Source organism: Camarhynchus parvulus, chromosome 5, assembly GCF_901933205.1.
Source record: "Camarhynchus parvulus chromosome 5, STF_HiC, whole genome shotgun sequence".
Lineage (NCBI taxonomy): Eukaryota > Metazoa > Chordata > Aves > Passeriformes > Thraupidae > Camarhynchus > Camarhynchus parvulus.
The window spans coordinates 13,508,554-13,528,090 of NC_044575.1; the positions used below are offsets into that span (position 1 = coordinate 13,508,554).

The 19,537-nt window shown below is 39.8% G+C and overlaps 1 protein-coding gene across 3 annotated transcripts in view; it reads right to left on the bottom strand.

Moving 5' to 3' along the window:
- The window catches only part of SERGEF (secretion regulating guanine nucleotide exchange factor), a 141,964-nt gene that overhangs the window by 100,508 nt on the left and 21,919 nt on the right, over positions 1-19,537 (bottom strand). For 2 of the 3 annotated variants that reach the window (XM_030950397.1, XM_030950398.1), the window contains exon 9: positions 11,970-12,124. In XM_030950397.1, coding sequence (XP_030806257.1) covers positions 11,970-12,124 — 155 coding nt within the window. Of the gene's footprint in view, positions 1-2,603; positions 2,693-11,969; positions 12,125-19,537 lie in introns of those variants that run through there. The other variant, XM_030950399.1, reaches the window with a different exon arrangement.

Here is a 19,537-nt window from a genome sequence, read left to right on the forward strand (position 1 = left end):
CTCAGTAGGTCTACACAACAACAACTCTCCTGGGCAAGACAGCGAGGGAAAAAAACAGAGGAAAAAGCACAGCAGCAAAATACCTCACAAGGAAACTCCAGCTAAGGCCTGTGGAATGATTATGGTCCTGCATGAGGGATCTTTGTCAAACAAATTATGAGTGAAAGCAAATTACTTGAAGTATTGGGAAGTGCAGCTTGGACAAATGTAAAAACCACAGTTTTTCTAATACTAGCTCTCCAAAATGGAAGCAATCGTCTTCAATAATATCTGGGTGGATGTATATTACATGTAACAACACAAATACTTCTTACATCTCTGTCTTACCATGAATTGAATTAAAAATTACTAAGTGAATGACATTAAAATGGCTTCATTGAGGATCTAAGCTAGAATTCAGAGATTCACTTCTGCTAGTTCAAACATAAAACGAATTTAGCCTCACAGTTCCAAGTGTTTTAATGGTTTTGATTCCTCTTCCCACTGAGTATCAGCCAACACACAGCACTGAGTAAGAGAGTTAGATGGAATCCAAATAGGAGTATTATGTGGTATATTAAAATTTCTCTTAAATGCATAAGCATATAACACAAGTGCATCACAATCATATTGACCTAACATGAATAAAAGTTTTTTGGACTTTGCTCCTAACTCTTTGAATTATCAAAATAGAGTGCTTAGCTCCATAATTACCAAAGAAGAGAATGTTTCTCTTGCAAACACAGGACTGCACATGCAGTCTCACTGAATGGAAGACATGATTTTGAAGCATGTAACCTATTGCCAAAAGATAATAAACAGGAGTATAATCTGAAATCCTTGTAGGGGCACAAGTTATCTAACAGAAGTTGTCAGTAAATAAAGCAAAAGAGGAAAAGTACAGGGAAAAAAAAAGGGCTGAAAGAGCAACCTGGAATGTATATTTAATTTCAGCAGAGGTACATCAGTAGTCTCTCACATACTTAGCATTACTAAATTTGAAGTCCTCTGATAAAATGACTTTATTTGAATTCTCTCTGGCATGGCATGCTGAGCATTAATGCAACATAAGTGAATAAATAGTCCTTTCTCACTGGCTTTCTACCAATCTGACTGCATAACTGAGGCCTCACACACAGAACCAGCCATCCTTGAAGACCCTGAACACCAGCAGTGCACCCCTGACTCATTTGGCCACAAGACACTGTAGATGTCTCCATGTACCATGCAGAAAAGCAACACAGGGCACTACTCTGTCCTCATTTGTTAAAGAGATGGGGATGGGGCTTATTATCTCTCAAACATGAAAGACATTAACACCACATCAAATCCCATTTCATATTCCTGAACAGTTTGTCAGCTAAATTAAAACATTTGTGTCTTAAGATTATTAAACACCATCACTGTAATTCACAAATGCTATCTTAATCTAAGTAAAAAGACAAAAGCATTTTCCTTTTCATGCTCCTCCAAGCAGTCTGCATTTCAGACTTGCTGTGGCAAGGAAAACCAGAGACAGCAAATTAATCCTATTAAGACTTAATACAAACAGATGAACCAAGAGAGAGCCCTTCTATTACTCTGTTACAAGTAATTTCTCATTTTCAGAAGTTGCAAATCTCAACATTATGTTTTGTTTAGGAGATTTATGTCTAACATGTAAACTGAACAAAAAAAATCCTGAGAAATTTATACAACTGACCATGTAAATGCATTTCTACAAGTCTCTACATTTAGCCCCAATTCTGTGTGACAGAGGTCCCAGATAAAAATACTGAGTCAAATCAGCAGTATCAGAGAGGAAGAAGTTGTAGGAATGTGCAGTAAAACTTTAGAAGTGACTGTCATCACAGATTTCCATTATCTCATTTGTTTAAGGTTACTTGGTAGAGTAACCATGAAATAATATTTTGTATTCTTTTAAAACAGAATTAGGAATCCAAGCACAACAGGTGCCATGAAACAGCAAAAAGAAGATTGTGAATTTTTGGTTTCTGAAGACTGACAACCTCCCCTCCCACCACAACCTGTGACTTGCCTTCCCAGTGAAAACATTAGATTCACTGTGAAGTGAAAAAAAACCAATCTGTGTGTTCTAAGGAACTTGGCATGCACTTTCAAAGTAATCCTTTCAGACATGGAAAATTCAAATGCTCAAAAGACAAACTGACACCTACTAGCTGAAGATAAGATCACTGTTAATAAAACTTAGGCTCCATAATACCCATATTTCCAGCACTGATAAGAATTGTTTTAATAAATGCACTCCTTGCCCAACAATCCACTCAAGAAGATGAAACAAAGGGTAGGATCAAATAGAGGCTTCTGACTTGAATCTGTTCTTCATGTGTATTCTCAAGGCAGACCAGTAAAGGTGAAAAGATTGCCTTTTGCCGGCTGCTCTAAATATAAGATGTTGAGACAGATTTGCCTCTGTAATGCTTGTAATCACCTTGTAAGGCTTTCTATCTCACTTCCTGTCCTTATTTTCTGGCAACATTTTGAAAAAAAATCTTGTAAATGTGCTCCCAAAAGTCACAAAGTTGGATTCTTTTTATAATCATAAATCAATTATTGTCTAAATGTTATGGATACAGAGCTGCTTACCCTAGAAGTGGGTGCTCCTTTTGCATTTCAACTTCATTACCACAGTGAGTAATACATCTTTTAAAAAATCAGGATGCCTTTATCTTTTCTTTGTAGTGGTTAAATCCTAAAAAGAAGCAGTAGCAGATGAAGAAATCAAAGAAAAAAAAACCCATTCACTATTTTCTACTTCTGTAATTGACTTTCGTGTGTTTAAGTCATAAACCCTTTCCCAAAAGTACCGAAGAAAAAGGATTTTCCTTCATCCACACATTAAAAAGGAAAAACCGCACCACAAAACCATGCGAAATCAAAATAGAGAGCCAAACAGGAGATACAAGCAGGGAATAAATCCAAGAAGCAAAAATCATATCCTGTACTTGCATCAGAACACGAAACAACACAAAGTACAACACCTTGGCATACAGAAAAGCAATAAAGGAATTGCATAGTTATAAACACCAGCAATGTATCTTGTCATAACACTTAATCAAATGCCAGACACTGTATTATCATTGTCTGATCTGTTAAATGGCTTTCATCCCTTCCCCTCAGTATTCTCTTGTGAGGTCCAGCAGCACCTAGCTTTTTATTATTTAACTTTCATTTTAATTTCTATAGGAACGGACCGTGGTCTGAGACTTCCAAAGCTTTAAATGGGTTCATACTTTTTAAATTAGCCAACAGTGGAGGCTATAGGAAAACCTTGACAACTTCAAAAAAATTTAAAAAGCTGGACAAAAGGGATTTCCACTGAAGCAATCACCAGTAAGAAATCTGGCTATTTGATATTTGTTAATTTAACACTTAAGAGAACAACAGTATGCCAAACAATGTTCTGGCAAAACAAATGCATCCTAAAAACTCCTTACTGCCTCCTGATGCACTTGTTACCAAGGAAGGAATTGATCACATTAGTTTTACACCTGGGAGGGGAAGGAGGAATTGTAAAAATGGGAGTTGAAGTGGCAATCTGTAGAAGGAGGCATTTTCAAAATCATACTTCTAAGGTAAGAACTATCAAATTTTTTCTCTCTGAGAATGATTTTTTTAAAATTCTTTTTAAAGGTTTTTATTTACTTTTGCTATAACCAAGAAACAAGTACTGCCAGGCATAGTTTTTTTCCAGTCTTTGCTGGCATCTGATGACATGCAAAATCCACTGAATTTATGGAGGCCTCAGCAATCAACTGCCAGGAGACCAAGAAAAAGCCCTTAGGCAGGTTTTAAAACAGGAGACAGTTTAGCATTTTTGTCCTCACAGGACTAGATGAATCACATTTACTTTTTCTTCCCCTTCCCCCTCCTCCCTCCACAAAAAGGTTCTGTTGGTTGAATGCTGGGGCAAAGGCCACGGACTGCATAAGACTATCCAAGAAACAGAGTCCAGAAGCAGCTCCTGCCCTTGACAACCTCAGTTTAAATTAGAGAAAGGCAGCCAACAGGCAAGGGAGCCACCAGGTGGGAAGACAAACAGGTCCCTGTCACTGAGCAGGCTTCCCAGTACAGCAGTCTTGGAAAGCTGTGCCATGGCCTCACAGCAGAAACACAAAACTCCCTTTGCTCAATCTTTCATTAAACAGTAGCTTTACAGTACCTTATAACCTTAGCACAAAGGCCAGAGGGACTGGCAGGGCCCAGAGCTTGAGTGACTTGTTGGTAAGTGAAAGCTGGAAACATCAGGCAAACACAAACAAACACCATCACAGGCATAAAAGTACAGGCACAACCCAGGCTCAAACCAAATCCAAAACCCCTAAATTAAAAGCAGGGAGAAGCAGTCTGTTTGCTGGCACTGCCTTGGTGAATTTATGGCCCCACAGTGACAAATGGGTTTGAAAGGACTAATGTTACAACAAAATAAGCAGGTAGTCTTGGCACCTTTAAGCTCTCTCCCATCTCATTCACCTGCAGTAACACACCCAGTAATGCATACTTGCATTTCTCTGCCTACAGAATGCATACTACCTATTAAAGAACAACTTTGAAGCAGTAACATTCTTCTTTAGGAGACAGGAAAACAATGAGCAGCTAACAAAGTCACTTCCACTAATACAAAAAAGTAAACCATTAAAAAGATTGATCAAATTCCTGTGAGGGTAATTTAAATTATGTATTTCTCCTTGACTATTTTTCTATAAGATTTCAGTCTTACAGAACCTGCCAATAAAATTCATCAACACAATTGAAATAGGGCAGATAAGCAGCATTTACACCAGAAGTTTCTTGACCTAAAGTTCTGGGGTCAGCCAGGTAAAAAACAATTACTCTAACCTCAAATCATCATCATTTTGGCATTATTTTTCCATCCATAAAAGGAGCTATGGATGAGATTTCTTTGCAGAGAACACTGCAAATTGATAGCTTTGTTCCAGTTCACTACAGTTTCTTATTGATTTTCTCTCGTTTTAGCCTGCATTGATTTGTTAATCTCTTCTCTGTAACAGTCCTAATGACAAATTGAGAATGAAAAACTGCATGCTTTAGGGCCTTTTCCACCAGCCTCTAGCTTCAAACCATATTTTCGCTTGAACTTGGAACATGTCCATGCACTTACCCTAGGTTAGATCTGATTCACCTTAAACTAGCTTGGGTGCATTTTACACTGAAACCTTTCTGTTCAGGCTTCTCATGGATGAATGAGGCAACCAAAATCACACCAGTGAGGCAGAGCTGGAGTTCTGTCACTTCCAAGGTTGCTGCTCACAGAGACTGTCTCAAAACTCAGTACATTCTTAAGTAATTCTGCAGCACTGCCCCTGGTTGATTAGCACTAACTGCAGCATGCATCTGAAGGTCATTACTGAGCATTTATGGCACTGGTTGGAGCAAAGAAATCCTTCCAAGGAGCAGGATCACAAGCTGTCTCTATGCTCAGAGCTGCAGTCATGGTGCACTGTTACTGGAACAATCCATGCAGAAGGATGGGACCCAGCCAGTATTTTCAAGTTAAGGAAAGCAGTAAACATGAAGAGATCAGAGAGTTGCAAGGCAACTTAGATTAGCAATTCTGCTACCAATAAGCTCATTAAATAGAGCTGCAAACTTGGTGTCATGGTTGGGGCCTCACTACAGACAGCTGATGCCTGTCTGCACAAGCCATGGCTACTGCTGCAAGTAGTTTTATTCCATTTTCATTTCCTGATACTTTCAGAGATCTCCAAGTGAGACACTCATTTGGAATTCTAACTGCAACACACCACCAAACTGAAAATTAATTTATGACTTATGAAGACTAAGGCTTGCCCAGAGTCACATTTGTAACACCTCAGTTATCACATGCTGGGTGGGTCTCCACCTCCTGACTTTCATCCCATGTCATTCCTCTCCTACACCACCCCATCTGTCAGGAAATCGACCTTTTCTGGTCTCCCATACAGATTGCAAAGCAGCCTGGCCCTGGCTGCCACCTCACTGCTGCAGTACAGCCCCAGCAGAGAAATTTTGGTCATTTTAAACCAATCCTTATGTGCAGAAGTGCTACTTGGAAAGCCTCTAGTGTGTACCCACACAGCATGTGCTCCCTGGCACGCAGAGGCAGCGCGGGAGTTCTCCTTTGCCATTCCCTGGGTGTGACTTTGCTTTCCCAGCTCCCTCCAAGCAATGCCAGCTGCAGGGAAATTGGTAGGGGTGGCAGGAAGGACAGTGCTGGAAACCAGTATCACCTCCTCTTTGCTTTCCAAAAATTACAGACCCAGAGTTGGTGAGCTAGGCTCTGCTCCTAACACACTGCTATTCTTAACTTGCAGAAATGACTTTGCTGTGCATGTTAAATGTCTCCCTACCCAGGCCATGAGATACTCTTCACAAACCACGGTCATGTCTTAATGGGATAAGAAAAGCACAAAGTGGGATGGCTACCTAGGCAAAAAGTGGCATTTGGGTTGCAGCAGTTTGGTTCTGCTCTCAATTTTCTGCTTAGGAGAACAGCAGAGAGAACTGACTAAGCTAAGAAATAAATCCTGTTCCCTCATTGCCTGTGACATGACTGTGAACTCTCAATGTTCTTGCAGTGCTGCCAAGATTGGTGTTACTCTCCTACACAGGGCATGCAAAGCACACAAACACACCTAATCAAACACAGACTTGCTGCATTTTGTATGCAGACTGTAGTTTCCATCTTCTGTTACATCCTGTTTGGGTTTTCCCCCCTTAATAATAATTTCAACCATTTGGTCTCTTAGTTTCATCCTTAATTGCAATTTGTCATTCACACAGTGAACTGTAGTCGGAGTACACTTCTCCATGGCCTTTATTTTCCTTTATTGTCTCTTAAAATTAATTGATAAGCCAAGAACTTGATGCAAGAATATTAAAGGGACCATCTCTATATTAAAATTTTCATCATTGCATCTCTGAAACAGCATAACAAAATCAATCAAGGAAAATTCAACAATGCCATTTCTCAAAAGACATGGATCAAGACCAACTCATAAAAGACACCAGTTCATAACTGGAAAAAAAACACCAAACCAAAAAACTCACAACACACACCAAAGTATTACTTGCTTAGCAAGTGAGAAACTACACATCACTTCAACTTTTTTTTTGCATTTACCTCCTTCCTTAACACCCAAAGTGGGGTTTTTTTTAAGCAGCTTATTGGATCAGTTACTTCACACATATTCTCAAACTCTGAGCAGAAAAATCTGGTTTAGGAAAGTTCAACTTGTTTCTTTCCCACAAAAACACAAACTTCTCATTCTGAATATTCAAAATAAAAACACAGTAGCCAGTCAAACAAATAGGTATTTTAAAGCCACACACAGAGCACAGAGATGACATATAATAATATGAGGTTATTTCTTTTGATATCCCTTAAAGCCTCAACTATAGGTTTACTTACAGAGAGGCCTTTAACAAATTTCCCTGATAAGTCACAAACAGTTGTCATTTTTTTTAAAACCAAAAGGCTCCATTTTCAATATTATTGTAACTATATGTTAAGGTAATAATGTGTATACATTAATCTATCAGTTATATAAGCAATTAATTGTCATCATACAGATACCTTAAATTTGTCTTGTAGGCAGTTGCTTAATAGTTTGCAACATGAATGGGGAAAAGGAAGAAAAACAAGAATATGCTAAACCCAAAGCTACCTTTCTAACACTTAAACAAAAATGACATCTTACTGCAACTGCACGGAAAAGAACAGCAATAAATTTGGACTGCAAAGCACCATGAGAACATGGGTATTTATGGTGTCATACCCTGAAAGAAAGGAACCATACAGAGGATCCAGAATAAACTCTATTGTACTGTATTGCATGAACATGCATATTAGAACCATAGACCACAGTAGGATCAGGATAAACACAGTAGGCACATGTTGTCACCAGTCTATCAGTTATGCTCATTCCCTGACACAACTGGTCCCTACATCCATCAAGATGCAAGTTGAGTGATGATTATTTTTTAATTTCCCAACTGAAATTTCAGAGATCCCTCCCCAGAAAATTGTGATCTAGCACAGTTTGCTTTGAGTAGAAAAGGACATGATGAAAACATGGCTCCATGGGAAGCCATGCATATCCAAAATAATTGCAGCCCTTCCTTCCATCCAGCTTAGCAAGAAACATTCAGCACTGCACAGACACTTCTCACTTGTCTATTGCTGCAGCAAATGTTTGCTGCAATGTGAATGACATGCTGAACATACCACAAACAGTAGAATGATAGCTATTAAAGCCAAAAATATCAAACAGACTGGAAAAGCATTTTGACAAGGAGGAAACATTAAACCAGATCTTTGTAGCATTTGCTAAATAGAGAGACTCATCATATTTCGGGCCATTTGTATTTAATTGTCCTTTCATCTGAAGAGCGGTGGATGAATGCACATCAGATGAGTCAGATGTTCTGAAGAGGTCCTATCAAGGACGCCCCACAACACAAGAGCACTGCCTGAAAAATGCCTCACACAACAACTTCTCAGTGCCTTGGCCTATTCCATGTTGGTTAGGCACTGAAGCACTGAGAAGAAAACAGCAAACAGACCTGCAGTGGCAAAATGGAAGAACTTTGAACACATTCAACAGCTGGAACTATCAATGCAGGATGACCCCAACATAGGGAATAATGTGCTCTGATTCCATGATTTCAGAAGGCTGAACAATTGCTTTATTAAGCTATGTTATATTACACTAATACTATACTAAAACTATACTAATGAGATACTATATATACTAAAAGGATTCTAAAGAAAAACCCATGACAGTCACAACACAGCTTTGACACAATTGGCCAGTCAATCCAGCAGAGTCCAATTAACAAATCACTCTAGCTAAACTAGCTCCATAACTCATTTCACATGTGCCAAACAACAGGCGCAGCAAGTGAAAATAAGAATTGTTTTCTCTTCTTCTCTGAGCTTTTCAGAGCCTCCCCCAGGAAAAATCCTGGGAGAGAGAATTCTGTCTCTCTCTGTTGAGAGAATGTGAATACCACAAGGAACCTCCATGCTTTTCAACCTGCCAGGAAGACACACTCAGATTAGTGGATAATTATCTAAAGCTCTGGCTTTTGTTCCTCCTTTGCTTCAGTTTAAAGGAAAAAAGTACTCTTATTTCTCAAGGTCAATGTTTTCAGTTGAAGTCAAACTCACAATGGAAGAGGTCACTCACAACACTTCAAAAATCAGGTTTTGAAGTGGCAGACAGACATTATAACAGTGTCAGTTCAAAGAAAGGAGAATCCCTGGTCTTTGGTGGAGAAAGTAGGCAAGCCATGGGCATGGAGACACAGAGCAACACAGGAGGTTAAATCTACTCCTCCGTCCTTGAGCTAAACCCGTGTGTCTTTTACACTGTCCTCTAATCCTTAGATTAGTTTCTCCACTTTGACTTAAACAATATTAACTGAAGTGCAGAGGCAATCAGCAGACCACAGCTTTGCCAAAAATTCAGTTGAATCATTAAAAGTGATTTATAAAAATAGACCATGAATAAAAATCATCAGTCATAATCCTCAACTGTTAAACTGTCTCTCTGCATTAAACACAAAAATTGGAATTGTTAATTCAAGGTAAACATGGAAAAGAACTCATCTCTATATTCCTTTCAATTCAGCTCTCAAATCAAATCCTATCTCCATATGAAAACAAATGGAAAAAGGGGTAGCTTGTGTGTTAACAAAGAACAGCTCACTCTACATAGCCTACATACTGCAATTTAATGCATTTTCAAGTATAAATTCTAGCTTTAGCATTATTTTGTAATCTTGAAGTGAAACAATTTAGGTCCTTATTATCCGTTTTTCCTTTTTTCATCAACACAGCTTATCCCAGGATGCAGATGATCCTCTTAAGTCATCTTTGTGCTGTTATCTCTGCAAAGAATGATGTCTGCTCCAGAACACTGCCATTGCTAATCACTCAAATCAGGTCTCTCACAGGTCTATAAGGAGGAACAGCGCTGAGGGCAGCAGAATAAAGATGAGATTGTTGTTTCTCTTTCTTTTCAACGAATCTATCTGAATACATCCCTTCACTTTCATGGATCACTTGTCCTGCCAAGGGTAAGTTCCACTGTGCAAAAGCTGCAGCTGCCTTGGCTTTGTATTGTCTGAGAAACAACAGAACAACGTATTTGAGACACTGCACACAGCACAGATGAAAACCAGCATGAAGCAGCTTCACAAATGGAGCTGTATATACATAACTAATGACAAAAAGTAGGGACCCCTGTGTCAAAATGGGTAAGAAAGCTGTCTGAGGCTCAGAGGAGTTAAAAGTGACTAAACATTAGTGCAGCATCATGGGTTCTGGGGCCCCAGAGAGGGTCCCTCAGGATGGCATCCCTTCCCTCCCATGTGTCATCCACATCGTACAGCTTGCTTGTGTCGCAAACTTGCTGAGGGTGCCCTCAATCCCACTGTCCTTGTCACTGACAAACAGCACTGGTCCCAGTACCAGTGCCTCAGGAACACCACTCCCCACTGACCTCAACCCCATGACTGCAGAGATGGAGCCAGCATTTATCCCCTGAGTCAGCCACACATCAAACCCTTGTCTCTCCATTTAAAGACAGGATGTCATGTGGGAAAGTGTCAAATGCTTTGCACAGGTTCAAGTAGATGATGTCAGTTGCTCTTCCCTCATCCACGATTTCTGTAACCCTTATCATAGAAGGCCACCAGATTTGTCAGGATGGTGGCCAGATTTGCTGCGGTGAAGCCATGTTGGCTGTCCTTATTTCCCATATACCTTAGCATAGTTTCCAGGAGGATCTGTTCCATGATCTTGTCAGGCACATAGATGAGACTGACCAATCTGTAGTTCCCCAGGTCTTCCTTATTTCCCTTTTTTAAAATCAGGGTTATGTTTCCCTTTTTTCAGTGGGAACTTCACTAAACTGCCACAGCTTCTCAAGTATGATGGATGGTGGCCTAGCCAGTTGCTCTGTCAGTTCCCTCAGGACCCATGGATTTATCACATCAGGTCCCATGGACTTGTGCACCTTAAGGTTCATCAAATGGTCTCAAACCTGGTCTTCTCCGAAAGTAAGCAGTGCTTCCCTCTCCTTGTCCCTGCCTTTGCGCTCTGCAACTTGGACCATGTGGCTGGAGAAGTTTTGGGTTGGTTGATTGAAACTCTTCAGCCTTTTTTAGAACAAGGCAACTCTTCAGAAGTTTCACAGGTTCTCTTTAATACCTCACCAAAGTTTAATGCCCTGGATGACTACACTCTGAGTGGCACCTGGACAGATCAATAATCTGATTTTAAGCCAACAAGCTGCACCTCAAACAAAGCCCATCTTCTGCCTGTTCCCCCATCTCTGCTTTCCTGAACACGTCCCCTCCTTCACTCACCCTACAACTCAAACTGGAGACTTCTCAAAGAGCACAAGAGATCAAGAGTAAGCTTAGTGGGCAGAAGTTCTGGATCAGCCATCAACCACATGTCTCAAACACATCACAAGTTTTTGTTCCTGCCCCCACAGTACTGGGAATTTCCACTCTTAGCTGCAATACAGAGAAGCCAAGAGAACTGTTTACATGGCTGTGCAAGTCTCCCCCATGGATCAGAGGGACCACCAGCTGTGATTTGTGGAGTGCTGGTCTGGAGTTTCAGACAAAAGTAGTGCTACACCTGGGCGAAGTCCCACCTCCTCTGCTCAGCTGCACTGCAGGCACAGCTTACACCTGCACACATTGATACCTGAGAGAACTTGGAATCTTTTGCTAAGGTTGATTCCACCAAGGAAAATATCAGTTCCTGAATGCAAAAGCCTTTTGAAAGAAATAATTGAATCTTACTAATTTCTGAATTTACAGGAAGAGCAAGCAAGGGCTTGTGCTGCAGCATTTGGATGGGTTCTATTGGGAAACTGTCCTGATTATTTTAAGACACAAAAAAAAAAAAAAAAAAGGAGAGGGGTAGAAATTATAATTTTCTTCTTTACCTGAGATGCTCCATTTAGGCAAGGAACTGAAACAGGGGTGTTCCCCAGCTCCAAGCACTGTTCAGATGCTGTGCTCTGCTGCCCACTGGGAACCACCGCGTGCCTTCCAAGCTGCCCGTAGTCCACTCTGCCCCAGGTGAACACCTTGCCAGCTTCTAAACACAAAACACATTTCAGGATTACTTATTCACCAAGTTCCTGAAACATGTGGATGCCAATTCAAAACCAGAACTTGTAAATGCATCTTATCTACAGCTTCAAAAGCTTGGTGAAAACTTATTTCTGGGAACAGAACAAAATAAAAACATTAAAAACTAGCTCAAGATATTATGTTATACTTCTATGAAGTGTACTTCTATGAACTCATTCTTCATTAACTTGTTTTCTAGCAGAATAACATCTGGATGGTGGCCTGGGCTGTAAATAAACCATGTCAGTAAAGCTGCATAACCTGGATATTCTGCATACAATAAATACACTTTGTTTAACTAAAGGACATATTTTAGGTTAATGGAAGCACAAACAAAACAGCTTATTCTTGTACATAAAAGATTACAGAAAAGAGAATTATTTTCTATTCCCATTCTTTGCCCTAGACAATTCATTGTATGACCTGCATTTAACAGAGTTTTATGTTTTCCTGATAGAAGTTACATTCTGTCACTACTATAGCAGAGGTATAGTCCTCAGGAGACAGCTGGTCAGTCAGGAGCACCAGCTCAACTGCCATTAAGCATTGGAAATGCACTGCTTTGTTTTCACAGGAATCACACGCTGGCCAAGGAAAGGTAACTTTAAATGAAATCAGCACTATATGGCTCATCCTTCTCTCCAAGGGTTATTATTCCAAGTGCACTGCTGCAGGACTGACACCCAAAACACCACTCTCCTGTATGGATATCGTCCATAAACATTCTTCTTACCTTTGCTTTCCTTGAATTTAAAAAAAAATCATAAAAAGTGACAGCTTTATTTTCTTAATGAAGTGACTAGGTCCTTGCAGATACGCCTGTCCCTTCTGGGTTTACAATTTTAAAAAGTTATATACACACAGCAGAAGGTAAAGTCCTCAAGTTGGTTTTAACTAGAAGTATCAGCCCATATTCCAGCCCAGAAAGAAACCTGCAGTGACCTTGAGTTATGCACACGCTTCAGCCAAGCCTCAAACTGCTCTCCAGAGCTGAACTCAAGTCATCACATTTATATGCCAAAAGATGTGGATCTGGGGAAAATACCATCCAGTCCAGCAAGTCAGCTGTGTACACACACCTCTCCTTGCCCAACAGAGGGGTCAGGTGCAGGGGGTATTATCACACCACCCAAAGGTGACAACCGAGAGGTTTAGAAGCAGATGCCAAAACACAAACCCTTGGAAATCTGAACACCTCCCTTTCCCTTAGGGTGCTGTTAAACTGTCTTGATAGGGACACAGGTGGGCACTGCTGGTTTGTGGAGTTTGAGGTGATAATGCAGTTTGTAAATGAACTGGAAACCTCAGTTCATATACAGAAGTATAGGCATTTTCCTTGGAAATCTGCTGGCAGTGGTATCTTTCACTCCAATCACTCCAAGTTTTTCAGATGCATTTCCTCAGTTCACTGATAATCCTTCCCCTAAAATAATTAAGTGATAAAATTAGTTGTCCTTCTCTCTCAAGGGCACAAAGATTTTTTCCTTTGCAGCTTCCTCTCAGTTCAGGGAAAAGCTGAAAACAGTCACATACTACATTTAATACAAGTGAGGCCTTTTAACATAGTGGCAACATTTTGTTAGGTTAAAGGATAAAAATAAATTTCATTAAGAAAACTACTAGTGTATCTTAGATTAGGAAGACAGTTTGAGGTTTAAAAAACATGCTTGTTCTGAAGTTAGTATATTTACTTTGCAATTTATATAGATCTCTGCTAAAAATATCTGCAGCTGCAAAGATGTACATAACAAATTTGAATATACACTAAGCTTCAGGCTTTTACATCAGACCAGGTTACTGCCCTTGTACAGAACCCTATTAGTGGACTGAGAAAGGATAGGCAGGCTGCTCTATTTTATATTAACTACAGGAACTGAAACTGAGTTTTATGAAATCTAAAGCCAGAAAGAATTTTTGTAACATCTAGTTAGATCATTAATTTACCACAGGCTCTCAAGCCCTACCCAGACATTGCTGTATTGATCCCAAGGACTGTAGTTGAATTAAAGCATTTCAGCTCTCAGAAGCCAAAAGTATCAAGTGCCACAGGCAAAAACATCAGCAAGCTGCAAGGCCTCTGAGAAGGCAAGCTTTGAATTGGTAATACAGACCCAGATCCTCACACAGTCTGCAGCACTAAACATACACAGAGGCAATAAAGGTTTCTCTCAACTCAGCCTTTTGGGGGAAAAAACTCCTTCCCTCAAATGAATCTGGTGCTCTGTCTGGACCCAGACATGAACAAGAAACACCAGGACTCACAAAACAAAAATGAACCTTTGCACCATCCCACCAGGGTACTGCTCCAGTGCAACTCAAGAGTGCAAGCATATATGAAGGATTAAAACAGCAACAATGCTTAGCTGCAACAAAACACCTGCCACCCACAGATTCTATTTTCTATCACTGAACAAGCCAGCAAAGAATCACTTACACATGCAAAACCAAACAGAAGCCTTAGCAGAATGTAAACTATTTCTGTAAAACATAAATGTAAAATGTTTCAGATTACAAACACAGATCATTGCAATTAACTTTTTCTTTTCTGCCACAATAAGGGAGACAAGTTTCAGGTGGTTGTTAGTACTCAAGCGTGGAGAACATTAATTTAAAAATATTAAAACCAGATAAATTAATTTTTGCTTTTAGGAAAAATTTCTTGAATGCTCAAAGGTAAGTTAAGCAACACCCTTCTCACTGCTCATCAATGCAGTTCTCAGCTCTTTTGAGACATATTCCTTCCTCAGACTTGTTCCTGTTTGCTGAGTATTCCCCATCCCATGCTCAGATTCCTGCTAATAGTCAATAATTTCTATTTTTCAGCCAAAAAACAATTGCTCAGGGATCCTTAAAAAAAACAAAAAACAAACCTCAAAGTACATAAATCTGTCTTTACTGTGAGAGAAACTAACAGAAGCTGATTTAGATGTGCCTTTTCTATGAAATCCTGATTATACTTTCAGCAAACAAACAAAAAAACCCCAGCCTCAAGTGGAAATTTCAGGCTGAGGCAAACACCAATGCATGGAAAATTCCGCCAAAGGTTAAAGTCTCGTCAAAATCCTAAGGAAAAGAAAGCACTGAGCTATGACAGAAAGCATTGAGCAATTGTAATGGGAGGTATTGCTACTGTGCTGCTTATAAAATAGATGGTATTTTAAAATGTTCTAAGAATATTTGAGAAAAAGACATTAGTCATACAGAGTAAGGAGGTTGCAGGATGAATTACTTAAGAATGAAGGGTGATATAACGAGGAGGGTTGGTCTAATATTAGACTAGGACAGATTTTAATTAGAAGTCAAGAAAACATACACAGTGATGAGTCAACTGGACAGAGTACATCAGCCATGGAAGTGGCTGAGGCATCAGAAAATGTATTTCATACCAAACTCAGTGCAGGAAGAGGGCACACAAAAGGCAGGAGTTATTTCTACAGCTTTTGTAGAAAGAAGGGTACAATTCTGGAAAGCCTTTCCAGTTCTTCTAAGATACTAACAATGCTTCCTAAGACCTGGATCTTGCCATGCTCTGAGCATGGTGCCTCCAAAAGGCATTTCAATTGTTCTACTGTGAACATCCACATTGTCCCAGATGACTTCATAGCAACTGTTCACTTTTTCACCAGGCAAATGCTACATCAAATAAAGTCCAGAGGGTTCAATACCATTTGGAATTCAGGAGTAAGAGATATAAAATCATGCATCCTGTGTTATACCAGGTTACAACCTGAATGAACCACACAGTACAGGAGCTTAGAAAGCTGGAAAAAAAGACACAGGAGAGAAGATTTTTAAGAAAAAACTTTCTGACAGCTCCTAAGTAAACAAGACAAACAACAGTACACTACATTGTTTGAGATTCTACACAATCATGCAGATCTGGTTTGCTCATGCTCTTTGAACTGTAGACACAGCAGTCTGCATCAGTGTACACACAGCAGCAAATCACCCAAAACACATGCTCAGGTCCCTCACAGAATACAGATGAAGGTACATACATATTCAAGGGCTTGAATACAAACCACTCTCTGAAAGGTTCCTCTGCATTTTCTTCACATCATCCTTCTGTCCTCATGTATAACAAAGCACAGACAGTTGAGAATGTCCTCAAAATTACAAGTTCATAGCCTTCAGAGTACTGCAAATCCGGCAACATTGCATAAAGCACTTCCAGTTGCTTCCTGCCTGACAGTGTAGCTTTTCCTGTGCTGTTTTATACTGCTACTGAGACTGCAGAGCATGTTATTTTTCCCTTTTAGCACCTTTTTAATCAATCTGCTCAGCCACATAAGTGGAAAGAATTAGCAATAAAAGAAATAAGTACATTAGTTCTAAAAACAGGTTGGTTGTTTCTCAGATAAATAGGTACATTAAAATTTACTTATTTTCACTAGACTCAGATTTATCTTTATATCAATTTTCCTGTTTTAACATAATAACATGCACTAGTGTTATCTCCTTGAAGTCTCTATTTGGTACCAAGGCAAGCTTTGAACTCTCCTTCATAAATACTAGATGAAAGAGTTCATCTAGGCTATCTCAGTTCATGGCTGCATTAATGATTACTTTTCAAATGAACTCTGGATATTCACACTGAATGCTTAATCTCAGGCTTGAAATATGAAGTTCTATATAAAAAATTCTTAATGCTTCCTTTCACATGAAAATTCACAGGAGCAGGCATTAAAAATTGACATTTAGAGGCTGCCTCTTGCCTCCTCCCTGCCCTACACAGTCTAACACTTCTCCCAAATCTACAGATCTTTGCTGTCCTTCAGAAAACCACTGATGTCCTTGACCCATTCTGAGAAACGCCCTCATCTGCCTAGAAATAGCCCTTGTGCAGGGTAACCTAACAGAAAAACATCCATCAATACATCCTAAATTCCTTCTTGGCTGAAGACAGCTTTGATTCAGCAGCTGGAAACCAGGCATCCCCACACCTGTAGTCTAGCACCTGCACCTGTGCATGGTTTCAGTACAACACAGGATAATCTGCCCTGGCAAAGGTTTAAATGGCCCCCTGATCCTTTTAACACAGGAGCTCAGCATACCAGAGCTATCCACATCTCTTCACACATCTTCCTCCCATCACCTCCTTACAAACTGCTGCAGCTTCATATAATAGGGCACTCCTGAATTTTTTCCATATTCATTCATAACAGCTATTAAGAATGTATCACTAAAACACAAATCTATGCACAGTATTGAGGTCATGCCTCACCAGGGAAGTTCAAACAAAGCAGCAAAAGCATTTCAGGGCTGACAGCAACAGAAAACTAGAGATATTTCCATTGCCACTTTCAGCCTTCTGCAGTCACAGGCTGCAATACACAGCTGCTTCAGAATAGTCCATAGAGCACCCACACAACAAGCTGCGGTTCACAAGGGTTTCCAAGCACTCTGTGAAGAGATTTAAACCTGCAACAAAAGGCCACAAGAGCCACAGGAAGAGAACCATAAGGGCATCACCAGTCCTCCTGTAACAGCTATGGACTTGCCAGTTAGAACTCCTACACTCATCAAGTGGGCCAAAGATTCCTGCCAGCCCGAGCTACATCAGCTGTCCCCAAACCCGGTGATCAAATTTAACCACAGGGATGTGGACAAGACAAACTGACAAGATTTCACATCACTACAATCAGAAGCTCATCTGTGATCCAGCAAACAAATGGCTTCTCACTGTGACCCATTCCCACTGCTGTGGAAATTAAAATTTAAAAAAATAAGAAAATCATCCTGTTTCCTTTCAGAGCCTCCTGGTGATATCAAAATATTGAATACCCAAGGACTTGTATGAACCCAGGATATAATGGAAAATACTCAGCTAAGCAGGTGAAGCTTTGAGGATGTGTGAGACTCACCAAGAGAAGACACCAGGACTGTAACAGTCTAACACAGACTGAAATCCTCAAAGTGCAGAATGGGAGCTCCTTTGGCAACAGTTTACACCAAGAAACTTTGGACCCAAACAGTTTTCTCCTCACTAGGACACCTGCATTCATTGTGCTTGAGCTAATTGTAAAAGGGAAGGTAAACTAAGATAAGGACTTGATCTTGGCTGAAAAAAACCCTTGGGAAATGGAAGTTTAGCTACAGCAAACACTGCTGAAGGCAGTGCTAAGTCACTTTAATATTCCATATGATAGGCTAGGCATAACTTGCCATTTCCATGACATGCTAAATTTGTCATACACATTTCCAACAGATCCATCTTTACCAGCACTCTGGACATCTTTAAACATTTAAACAGCTTTCACTTTCATTCACTAAAAACCAGGCATACTCCTCCTTTTTGCTTCCATAGTTACACCAAGTTATGTCTCAAGATGGGCAATGATCTGTTAATGGGATTATTCACACACGTAACAGCATGCTCCACTGCTTTGAAAGATTGAATAATAACTTTGAATATGGCAAATTCCAGGACTTTCCAGATGCCTTGGTAGTCTTGTCTCTGGTTCACGTTTTCCACGGGACACCGGCCATTTTACTCTCTCTTTATATTTCCACTTTTTATCTCCATTCTCCTTTTAGAGGAGAGGCTGGAAATATAAAGTACCACACAAAGCTCTAGATAAACCGGAGGAACTAAAATGTAACAATTTAAAGGCACATGCAGTTGTGTTCATATGCTGATATCATCCTGGCTGAAAAAAAGAAAGTGGGGGGATGTCATGAAATCCATGCAATCATGAAACAAAGCTGGAGAAGGGGGCTGGGAGCAAAGGTTGGATTTTAAAGCACCTATTAGACTTTGCATTCATCCTGCAAGGTGAGAAAATTCCCTCCTTATTTCCCTCCACTCATGATTAGAGAGTCATGACTGCTTCACCAGCTGTGCCTCTGGCTTATTTTAAATTCAAACTATGATACATATCTCACTTTTAGACTTTTAATAGCAATGCCTTAAAATGCAGATTGCTGGCTAAATTTAGTTACATGATTAAAAACAAATCTAACTCATCTCTACCCAGCAAACAGAATTGCTGCATTCAAGGTTCAGTAGAGGACTTAACTCTTCAACTAAAACAAAGTCCTAACAAAAAGCAGGAAAAAAAGGAAATTGAAGCACAATTTGGTGATGTCTCCAAAAAAGCAAGATACATAAAACAGTAAGCAGCTCTAGAAAACTATCTGCAAAAGCATCATAGTATACCATAGGGTTTTTGTTCAGTACTTCTGCAAATAAATTCTGCACTATGCTACTACAGCAGTATGAGTCATACACTTTTACTGACATTCTATATTTATATCTCCATGCCCTTCTGCACTGTTATATGCTTTATTCCATACAGGCCTCTCTAACCTGGAATTTCCTTCCTTCTGCAGCTGAGCATCTCTTCCTCTAACATTCCCCAGAAAACTGAAAATACAT